Source organism: Podarcis muralis, chromosome 4 (genome assembly GCF_964188315.1).
Source record: "Podarcis muralis chromosome 4, rPodMur119.hap1.1, whole genome shotgun sequence".
Lineage (NCBI taxonomy): Eukaryota > Metazoa > Chordata > Lepidosauria > Squamata > Lacertidae > Podarcis > Podarcis muralis.
In genome coordinates, this window is record NC_135658.1 from 53,874,485 (window position 1) to 53,886,562 (window position 12,078).

General features: G+C 40.6%; 1 protein-coding gene across 3 annotated transcripts in view; it reads right to left on the reverse strand.

Moving 5' to 3' along the window:
* Window positions 1–1,118: 1,118 nt before the first annotated feature.
* RUNX1 (RUNX family transcription factor 1) overlaps window positions 1,119–12,078 on the reverse strand; it is a 175,194-nt gene continuing 164,234 nt past the window's right edge. For all 3 annotated transcript variants that reach the window (XM_028727126.2, XM_028727125.2, XM_077927327.1), the window contains 2 exons: window positions 10,700–10,861; window positions 1,119–8,169 (listed from right to left, as the gene is read on the reverse strand). In XM_028727126.2, the coding sequence (XP_028582959.1) occupies window positions 7,673–8,169; window positions 10,700–10,861 (659 nt within the window). In that variant the 3' untranslated portion in view covers window positions 1,119–7,672. The remainder of the gene's footprint in view (window positions 8,170–10,699; window positions 10,862–12,078) is intronic.

Sequence of the window (12,078 nt, forward strand, 5' to 3'; positions counted from 1 at the left end):
TGGGCCACAGTCTACTTTACTAATGTCTGTCTGCAAATTTAGACAAATTCTCACGCTGCTTTGTATTTGGCCACAGATACAAGACATAATGCCAGCTGTGATGGATACACAGGTGCTTAAATCAGTGCTTTATCATTTAAAAACCACCAACATGGGGGCATAGTCTTTTCCCATTTGCATCCTTGGTGTGTTTTCATCAACAGGGTGCTGTTGTGGTCCAGAGATGTCATTGCTGAATGGCCAGTGGGAGCTACAGATTTCTCTCTAGTAAACACTTGCTGCACGTTGTCTAGCATACAAGGAGATATTCCTTCTCAGAATTCTATGTACAGCAGAGTAGAATGGCTGTGTACTCTATAGTCCCTTCTTTGAAGTTGTGGTTCAATTATAAAGAACCTTATAAGACAAGAGAGCAGAGGCCTCCAAGTTGTCCATCAACAGTTAGCAGTTTGTAAGCAGACTGAACTGGCCATCTGGTTGTTACAGCCTTCCCTCCTACGGTGAGATGCATGCCTAATTAAATTATAGGGTATCTCCAACTAAATCATAAGTAGACCTATTGAAACCAATGGACTTAAGTTAGTCATATCAGTTGATTTCATCAGCTCTGCTATCACTATGATTTAGCTGGATACAACTCATAGTAATTATTTCTAAATTTCCAACTATACCTCTAAGTTAGAAGATGCAAGTCTGTGGCCTTTTTTGTGGTGGTGCATAAGCAAGCCCACCTTGCGTCTGGGAAAACTCAGAAGAGGAAGGCTATTTCAGTTGGTGCTGAAAGAAACAGACAGACCAGGGCTCTCCCTCCCAGCAGAAAATATTATGGTGCACACAGAAAACATGGGAGGAAACGAGGGATCAGCTTCTCCTGAGCCTTTGGAGACATTCAGAAACAGAGAGCTTCTCATGGCTTCTTAGTTTCCAAAGCTTGGTGTGAAGGGAGAGGTTCTCCGTATGTGCCAGTAGGGAATGGAATGGGATGGTTCACCGGCAGCTACAAATAATGGCAGGTTACCAATCGCCAACAAAATTTGGTAAACTCCTTTGTTGCAAGAAGATAGTCCTTCCTTTGCACCCTGGCTACCAAAACCAAATTCACGTGGCTCAGGAAAATAATGAAGGAATTGAATGCTTGTATACTTCTCAAACAGTTTTATTTGTCATTCACACTAATTATAATATTGAATGTACAGAAGAACTTGTGGTACAAAGAAAGCAAGTTTCCATGAGAACTAATGCAGCAGTCCAGCTGCTCTGCATGCTAGTCACAATGAATTCTCCTGGACACACTGACCTTGTAACATAGAGGAAGTGCCTACTCAGATACTATTATCTAAACAAGACATGGTGGAGTGCGGAGAAATAGGCTCCTGTTCTCTTCTTAGAGAAAACTGCTATCGCTTGGAGAGAGAAAAAAATCTCCATTCTGAAAGTGATCCATACGACAGGAGAGGATGTGGCAATTCCAATATGCATGACAAGTTGATTGTAAATACACCCAGAAAATGCTAAACTCACAGATCCAAATATATGTTCCAAAATGGCCCTGTTTCCATTGTGTTCACACAGTCATTTCTTACTGAAACACTTTTTTTCCTGAATTTGTATCTGATAACTCCAGAATACCACAAATAACCCACAGTTGTTTGCACATTTTCTTCTACAACAAAAAAATGAAGAGATTTTGATGTGCCACACAAAACCATGCTGTTAACTGTTGACAAAAGTAACTAAAATAGTTAATCTCAAAACCTAAAATAATTAAGTTGGAAATAAAACAAGTTTCCTACAGTATTTAGCAAAGGCAAGTTCAGCAAAGATGTAGCGAATGAAAAATGTCAAATACAAGCTTTAACAATATGTTTCTATGATGCCTTTAAAACCTATTTACATACAGAAATACAATTAACATTCTCCTGATGCACCCTTTGATATATATGAAACAAAAAATGATGATGGGATAGTATCGACCAACTTTTTTTTTTAAATAGAAAAGGTTGCAAGGCACAACAAGCCTTATAAAATAAAATGTTATAAACAAAGTTTTGTTGAGCAATGAATGAGTGAGTGTCATCTGGGAAAAACGTAACAAATATTATAAATACCTGTTATTTTTGATTGTGGGACACCTGTGGAAGATCAGTTTAACCAGTTTATAAAAATCTAAGTACACGGGAATAAATAAGATCTATTTGCACAACTGCATTAAAATGTGGGGGGGAAGTTATTTCCAGGGCAAAAATTAAGCCCCACTGAAAACAGTGGGATTTGTTTTCCTAACAAGTATGTTTAGGATCTCTGCTGGTAAAGCCAAAAGTAGCTGCAATAAAAAGGAATGGTAAAGCCAGTTAATCTCAGCTGAAGCAAAAACTGATTTAAAATGCTTTAACACGTACGGATTCAGCTTCATGGGTGTGTCTGGATTGTGCAATGCATTTAAATAAAAATGAGTTCCTAATTATTCACCATTATCTGGTCATTATAATAGTTTCAAATACATTTATATTTTACAAAAGGGAATACCCGAACATCTCTCTTAGAGAGCAACATTAAAAAAAATAAATTCTTTAAATAGGGAACTTTTCTTTCAGGAATTCTAATATTTAGTTAATTTGGATATACATGAAGATAGAAAATGTTTTTTCACATGCTGCAAAGTAGTGATCCAGTTCACTTTGAGCTCTTAATAGACCATCAGCTTCCTGGCCCCATTTCCAGTTTTTAGAAAACCAAAACCCTTCTCCATAAGTTTAAGTATGTGAGCAGTTGATCGTGCAGGTTATTCTGTGGAGCTAGAAGAAGAAGAAGAGTTTTGGATTTGATACCCCGCCTTTCACTCCCTTTAAGGAGTCTCAAAGCGGCTAACATTCTCCTTTCCCTTCCTCCCCCACAACAAACACTCTGTGAGGTGCGTGAGGCTGAGAGACTTCAAGGAAGTGTGACTGGCCCAAGGTCACCCAGCAGCTGCAAGTGGAGGAGCGGAGACGCGAACCCGGTTCCCCAGATTAGCAGACTACCGCTCTTAACCACTACACCACACTGGCTCTCACTTGACCTAGTAGCTAGGTGGACTTAATCCTTACAACCTGTCTCTGGCAGTGGCCAGTTTGGAATGCTTTTCGAAATGCGCCCCTCGAAAATGCCTCCTATAAAAGGAGATGTACTTTGAGCCTTCCCAAATACTGTTAAGGCAGGTGACTCAGATGCAAAAGAAAACAGGGCTTCTGCACCTTTAACAGCTGTGTAGGAGAGGGAATTATGCAGTTGTAGTTCAGCTGCGGGGAACCTTTGGCCCTCCAGATGTTGTTGATCCACAGTTACCATCGTCTCTGGCCACTGCCCATGCTTGATGGGGCTGATGGGAGTTGCAGTTCAGCAACATCTGGAGCAATGACATTTCCCACACATGCAAAATTCCTTCTTCTGCACAGGCATTAAAGATCCAGCAGCCTTGTTCTCTTTTGCATTTGACCACTCTAAAATCAGCTCATGCATGAGCCTGAGGTCCAAGAAGCAGGAATTCAACAGAAGGGGAAATCCTATGAAAAATCTGGAGTTTCACAGACGCCCCCCTCCAAATATTAGCTATCACATTTCATTACACTCCAAGAGGCATGCAGAAAAATTGAGATTACTACCTCCCCTAGTAACTACTCTTATCCTTCCTTAGGCAAGCCCAATATAAAATGATATAGATTTGACCTACGTGTTCATGGGATAGCATCAATTCAGAAGATGTCACATTCTGAAATGGTACAACCCCAGAAAGATGTGCAGGTAAGGTCTTAGACATCAAGAGCCCTGATCAAAACCTTGTAAAATTAAATCACCAAGAGGATATTTTTTAACAACAAAAATCAAAGAGAATGCGTACAGCACTCTTAGTGCCTAATTATAAAGTCCAAGTCTCTTAAACCTAAATCTAGACATATTTAGGATTCTAAATCTGCAGACAATTCAGCTATGAGAAAGAAAAACATTTGGAAAGTGGGTAGTCTCTTGACAGAAACTGATTGGTAGTTTAATGAGAGAACACATGCTTTACATGCAAAAGGTCCTTCTAGGTACAACCCCTGCCATGTCCTGTTAAGAGCAGGTGCATAAGAACATAGGACACTGCCTTATACCAAGTCAAACCTTGGCCCATGTAGCTTAGTATTGTTTACACTGAATAGCAGTGGCTTTTCTGGCTTTCGGCAGCCAGCCCTGCCTGGAGATTGAACATTCTGCATGCAAAGCAGATGATCTACCAATGAACCACGGCTGTTCCCCGGATGAAGGGAGGTAGCAGGTGAATGCACAGACCTCTCTGCACCAAAGACCCTGGAGAGTTGCTGTCACTCAGATTAGATGCTGCTGGGCAAGGTGGACAAATAGCCTGAGCTCATATAAACAGTTGGTCAAGTTCCTCTGGATTGTCTGCACTTCTCTTTATGAAGTGCTGAGCTGTGGCTCTCTGACCTCTGGCATCTGTAGGGCTTTAAAAACTGTAGTAATCCTCAGAATGTTTTGTTCTCTTCCCTAGCAATGCCACACTCCAAGCTGGCCAGATTCCATCTCAGCCCATTTGTGGCAGAAGCTGGTAAAATCAGGCTGCAATTTTATGCACCAATACCTAGGAATGATCACTGCTGAACACAGTGGGACTTACTTCTGAATAAGCCTGCAAAGGAGTGGGCAGTTAATCATTAACAGTGCAGGTGTAGTTGAGACAATGAATTATTCTAACACTGGATAAAATGGCATACATTTGTTTAGGCATAAATCATAGAGAGTATATAGTGGCCTTAGTTGCTGATATCTATAATAAATGACTGGCATTTTTATCTAAACAGATTATCCACATTAAGCACTTATAGCATAAAGGAAAAGGCATTGTATTTTAAGTTGAATCCTGTGGAACAGTTACCATGAAAGACAGATTTAAATTTCACTAAAGACGTAAGAAATCAATGCATTAAAATTCAAGGTAATTGTAACACTTTTGTATAATTAACTATTTTGAAATACCTTTTTTCCATTTCAGAAGCACTGAAATGAATTGGCTCTTCCATTTCTTTTTTTAAAAAAGAAACTCAAATCCTCCAATTGTAAAACACACATCTGAAAAATGGCAAAACACGCAACTGCAAAATATGAATCTGAAAGTGGGGAGGGGGAGAAATGACACTGTATGATCTTTTGAGCTTTGGCTGAGATCAGCTGAAATAATTTTCTGCAGTAAGTTGACCTTGTTGATAGCATCAGCTGTTTCACTCTGTAACATTTTATCTCAAAGTGCTACTGCATCAGACACACAAATAATGCAAAAGCAAAATCTACAAATATATATAATATATATATATAAAAAGAAACAAATATTTTAAATAAGTCCAGCTGTTTTGCTGCCTGCAGCCGAGGATCTTTCTAAACCGAATCCTTTATTAATTTTGTTAAACACCCAACACTGATTTAAAGGCCTGCTTTCAAATACTCAGAAGAGTTGATCTGCAATTGTTCCACTAATTTTTAAAGGTCCATTACTTAATCAGAAGGTAATTCTGAATCTGTTGACTTCAGCAGTATTCATTTAATGTACAATCAAAAGACATGTACAATTGCATTCAGACCAAACCCTCACATAAAACAGTGCCTTATAATTTACAGTGATGTCCGATATGTTTGAGGTGTATTAGACAACAGTGAATGTTCCATTTAAGTTATTACTGCGGGGCGTGGGGAAGAAAGTAAAAATTGGCTACAGGGTGGCCTATCCCATGTACCATGTTTGAATTGTACTGATTTAAATTTCCTTTCCTGACTATGGGCTTGGCTTTGCAAGATGCTGCATATGCTAGTCTGTTCCAGATTCTAAATTCATTTGTCAAGAACTGAGGCCTAAACTGGATGTGATGAGCTGTCCAGTGACAATAATTTTTAACCAAAAGGAACCTTGAGACGGCAAGTTTGAACAAAGCAATGGTGTTAGGTGTAACCATTCTCCTGCTACCATTTCTTCCACTTGGAAGTTGCTTTTCCAGTTACAGCAGAAAAGAGATGGATATCCATATCTTTTCTCTTACAGGATGAAAAATTAATTTGGGATGGGTGAGTAGGGAGATGGCTAGAAGACAAGGGCTACCAGTCCCTCAGGCAATTCCTTTGCTCAAATGTGCAACCTCCTAAGGTTGCCTTTGGCTGTCAAATCTGTAGTAAAGAGATTTGTGTCTGTGTATCTAGTGCATTGTGTCCAGATGATTGTGCTTAGGACCACAGCCTGAAACAAGTTCTTGCAATTCCCAACAGATAAAAGTAGAATGTACAGGAGCTTGTCAGATTTTGCCCATAATTTATCAGCATGAAGTACTTTGCTATGTCTATCTAGCTGTGTTTGATTTTACTTTTCACTTCTGTTGCATTTAGATATTGGTTTAGCACAACATGGAGTATAACGCAGCTGTCCTGGAATCTCCATATGCTCCTTCTGAGATCAGTTCCTGCCTCCAGTGTCCTCCTCATATTCTGAAACTTGTGTTAAAATGATCAGAGTATTGTGGCAAAATGTGATGCAAAGTTCTTCCTTTTTTTTTTTTAAAGAAGGGAGACACTTTTGACACTACTTATATCAAAGTAATGTTTAAAATAATTCTGGGTTCTCAACTGGACAACAAAAATGACTTCATTGGGTATTAAATGCCTGATGAAAGTGAAATGGAGCAAAATGTAAACAATACTTCTAAATAATTAAAAGTCACATTACCCATAATTATTCCAGCCATTTTATATGTGATATTTTAAAACTTTGGTTGCTACAAAATGCATGTGCTTATCTTTAAGCATATTTAAATAATAAAGGTATCACACACAAAAAATCAATGATGAGAGCATAAATATCGAGTAACTCATCATATACGTTTTCAGTAGTTGAAAAGGACCCAAGGCTGTCACTCTTTTATATTAAAGGAATAATTAAATCATCTCCCTGGAAAGGCCTTTTTCATGCCTTCAGTTGACAATGCATGAGAAAATCAAGCACATTTTTAAAAAGATTAAATCTTTTTACAAATTTCTAAGGTGCCAAAAAAGGAAATAAAAAAATGTTATGCAAAGGACAAGTTGCATCTTAAAATTAAAATTAAAATAAGCATAATTCCCATACTCTTTGGAATATACAACTTGGTTAAAAAAATTAATTCCAGGATATAAAAACTCTTATTCACAGCATTGCTAAATCAGAAGCATTCACAGTTTCTCTCTGAGAATCTTCCTATACTTCCTTTTAACTAGCATGACAAAATGATTGATTAAACTCATTAAGATTGCGTTAGGCTTTAAGCCTCCAAATCGGATGTCAAACAAAGCACTCTTTTGAAAGCTTTGAGGAGCTCCAAAACTATTTTTGAAGTCTCAAGCTCTGGAAACATACAGAGTATCTATCCTTCCCCATATCTCTAGAAAAAGTGAGTGAGTAGGTACCATCGTCTTAAAATGTTCTCATCTTCAGAAGTTCAGTCCTTGGACGAGTGTACTTTTCTGGAATACTGTCACCTCAGTGACAAATGGCAATTGGATAACACCATGACACCATTCCTGGAAATACTGACTTCTGGATGGATTGCTTCTCTGTAATGATATATAAACCTGGCAGAGTCCTCGGCCATTCAGCAGACAAAACAGCTGTGCTAAAGATTCAATACGGCCGCCATACTGCTTCTTCTAGCCTTGCTGTGGTTGCCATGTTGGTAGGGGAGTTGCTATGGCTGCCTTCTGTGTCCACAACATCGTTTTGGTTTGGAAGGTTGGGATTGAGGAGAGTAGATCCTGTGGAAGCATTAGTGCAAGGAGGAAGGATGCGTGGAGGTGACCTATCTCCTCCAGACATCACAGAGAACTGGTGGTATGACCCTGCTGACGTTCCATAGTAGAGATGATAGGAAGGGGAGCTGGTCTGAAATGGGCTGCCTTGAGCCTGAGAAGAACCTGGGTATGGAGGGGGCAGATAAGTGTGATATCTTGTGGCAGTGGTCATGGCAGACATACCGATTCCTATTCCTGAGCTCACAGGTGTGGGAGTATAGGTGAACGCTCCGGGATAGTGCATGCGAGGATCAGAAATAGAAGGAATCGCAGGGAAAGGACGGTCAATTCCCACTCTTGGATCACTGAATGCTGTTAAGTCAGAAGCACCTGGTTTGGGAAAGAGGACAGGGATAATGCTATAGGTTAGAAGACATAAGACAGATGTCACTACACTTCTGACACACCTAGCAACCAAATAAAATCAAAATCAAAGGAAAGCCAGGACTCTTATATAGAAAAGCACATTTTATCATGTACAGCACTTCTCACTTTTCACTGGGCAAGCTCCATCTGCCCACAATTTCCACTTTCTCCCATTGATTAAGGTGTAGGAGCTCTGTTCTCCTTTGTGTCTATTAAATACTTAAGGTGAGCTATTCTGTTGAGGTTACTGTAGGTAGTGAAAGAAACTACTACGCTTCAGGTTATAGACTCCAATAACCCAGAAATAGTGCCTCAGGTTAAGAACTTTGCTTCAGGATGAGAACAGAAATCGTGCTCCGGCGACGCGGCAGCAGCAGGAGGCCCTGTTAGCTAAAGTGGTACTTCAGGTTAAGAACAGTTTCAGGTTAAGAACGGACCTCCAGAACGAATTTAGTACTTAACCCGAGGTACCACTGCATTCTTGAGCGAGCAAACTTTTTATTCATTTTGCAGCCATCCCTGAAAGATTGCCTAAGAAGGAGGGACCTTTCAAGACAGTTTAAAATATCTGTGAACATCAACGCTTCCTTTCCCTTCAGACTTTATGTTGCCTGCCTCAGTCAACAGAGATTCAAGGACTAAAGTATTTGGGAATGATTTTTTTTTTTTAATGCTCCATGTTTGAAATGATGGTTGGATACCAACCCTTTTCCTCTGTTGATGGAAGAACTCACTTGCCAAGCCCCTCCACCCCCAAAACAGATTAAAGAGATAATGGCTCTCTTAAAAGAGAGTTTCTAGACAGACTCCAATTAACAGGGATCGTGGCTCCTCTTTCTTGCCAGCTATTATGAGGCATTAAAAATAACAATAAAGAAACCTTTCCTCATGGCAACACCTCCTCAGACACAGCATGGAGTCTGCATAAAAGGAATGTGCATGTACAGGGGAAAAAGCGTCAGGAGGTGGGAGAAAGAAAACAAAAACAGTCTGCAGCCTGACTGGATTAAAAAGACTCTGCAGACATATTGTAGTGTCAGGTTCTGAAAGCCTGTCAGCATAGCAGCCAGGGCCTCTTTGACAAACCTCCACAGGTTTCTCAGAAGATTTCTGTGACATGCTATAGTCTTAATTCTGGATATGCCAGCTATAATCATCATCTGCCTCCTTCTACTTAACAATACTACCAAACACCTGGGTAGGCCTCCACAGCAGATCAGATTTCAGCCTCAAATGTCAACTGTGGGGAGGATTGCTACCTTCTGCCCACCCTCCCACTAGGTTCATGCGCCTGAGATGACTATGTGACAAACAAAAATTCAACAGGTGATGTTGTTCTCTAGCACGGAGGCAGGGGAAGCTTTACCTGTTGAAAGTCTGCCTGCACTGCAGCTAAAAGACAATCGCTGCAAACCACTTGAATGGTGTTTTATGCGAGGTGCTGCCAAATGTCAGCAGAAAAGCCCATGTTTCTCCTCCTAGGTTGATTTTTCTTGACTTGATTTGTATTTTTTAAATAAAACACAATAGAAAAGTTATGACAGCTGTTTCCTATTGTTCACTGAGTATATAAAGGTAATTCCTTGAATCCGTGACCCTGAAAAGTGTCCTATAACTTTCAAATTTGTATTTCGTCTTCCCTGCAGTAGGAAAAACAATTAGGCCTTTTCGTACTGTGGGAAGGTGAATTTGCTGAGGGAATATGAAGGTTAGAGGCCTTTATAAAAAATGTGAGTGTACAAAATGGTGTTTAAAGTATATAAAGAACAGTTCAGGCACAGAAGCCCATTAGAAAACCAGCTGCATTCGCTTAAGAGCAAGACCCATCTATATAAAATCTTAGAAGTAAGGAAATGGAAACCAAAGGAGGTTTTTAAAGCCTTCTGTCTTTGGCGGACTCCAAGCCTCCTCAGGAAAATAAACCTGTAAACATGTTACAAACTCACCATTCATCTGTCATAGGCTGCAGCTAGACACCATTCTGATTAAACAGAATGGGGTCAAATCCTAAAACTGAACCTTAGAAACCCTTAATTTGTCCACTATCTCTGGGCATTGTTTGAAAGGTTCACAGCTGCTTTCATTGAGGCAGAGCCAGAACAATGGTACACTGGTTACATGAGCTATGAGAAAGCCACCGTGAAGTCAATGGAGCTTGCTTCCATTTCTGCATTTTTGACTTACGCCTGTAGGTTAATATACTGCCATATTGGTTTGTGACATAAGCCCCGCTCAGAGGTTTATCTCCCTGTATTCTCAGAATATGTAGAGGAAGGAGCAAGGCTATGTGTACTAGCTCCCCGCTGCCTGCTGTAGTGGATGACGGCTCACCTGACTTCCCTTCAGGTGAGTCACTGTTGTGTACCTGGGATGGAGAGGGGGAGGGGTCAGGTAGTGGTGAGGTGAGTAGTCGGGGCCTGCTCACACCTTAATAAACCTGAGTGTAGCAGGTTGGGGTTGTTGTTGCTTTAAAAAAATGCTTCCTGAAACTTACTTGTCAGTCGGCTTGAGAGTTCTGCAGAGAGAGAGGTCATTCCACTCGCCCTTCCAGGTGAAATTGGGGTTGCTGGATGAACCGAAGGAGTTGCAATTGATCCCAGATACTGATAGGATGGATCGTAAGGCCACGGAGGAGATGGCTGAAGTTGCCTTGTATCTGGCATGAGGAGGAAAAGGTATTAAGAGTGGTTATTTTTATGCTCCTGTACAATGATCAGATGTTGTTCCTTAAAGCAAAGGTGGAATACTGCTCAGTTTCTGGTGGACCAAGTAGCACCAGCTGGCTGTTGAGATTCTTGTAAAGAATATGCCTGCTGATTGCTGAGATATGATATGGTCCAGCAAGGCACTTCTTATTTTCTAAAGCAAGAGTTCAGACTCATGATCACATAGCATGCAGCTTAGCTATGCCCTGTCCAAAGGTGCCAAGTATGCACTTTTGTTCATGTGGGGGGCGGGGAAGAGTACACCACACAAGACTGAAATCTGACTTAAAAATTTATGCAGTATAAGCAACCATTTAAAAAAAATATCTAGTATTCCCTTTCATCAGGAAGCCTGCAGGGGAACTGTTTATTTCAATTCATATTCTTTGCACACTTAGCTGTTTTGGGATCAGCTAATTTTTTCTCCTGTGAAACTTTTTTTTTATATTGCACACTGGTGATCTTGAGCGGGGACATGACAGAGGTTCCAAAGATTCAAGTATCAGTGTGCAAACATGTTCCTTTTCAAAGTAGCTCAGCATTTCATATTAAATAGTTTAGGTTCAGACCCAAAAGTTGTGTTCTGCTATGCGTACCGAGGCCTACAAACAACTCTCTACTCAAGCACAAACCTCTACACGTTGACCAGGGGGCAAGATACAGCTCTATGCATGCATTACTTGTGTGTAAGCTACTGCTGCGTTGTATTGGGAGTGTGGTTGTGCTTTCGGCTTGGCCCCTGACATTGCTTCTGTTTCCTCCAACAACTGCAAATTGTGTGCAGTTGTCAGTTGTCTGCGTAACAGGTATAGCTCAAATTGAGAGAGACCAGAGGAAGGAAGAAGTGGCTTACGCCAGCCCGACTAGGGCAGAGATGCATGGAAGTTTGAGGAGGAGAAGGCATTTCTGGCACTAAACTTTCTGTACTATTGAAATAAATGTAACAGGGACAGTAAAGGTAAAGGGACCCCTGACTTTTAGGTCCAGTCGCAGATGACTCTGGGGTTGTGGCGCTCATCTCGCTTTACTGGCTGAGGGAGCTGGCACACAGCTTCCGGGTCATGTGGCCAGCATGACTAAGCTGCTTCTGGAGAACAAGAGAAGTGCACGGAAACACCATTTACCTTCCTGCCAGAGTGGTACCTATTTATCTACTTGTACTTTGACG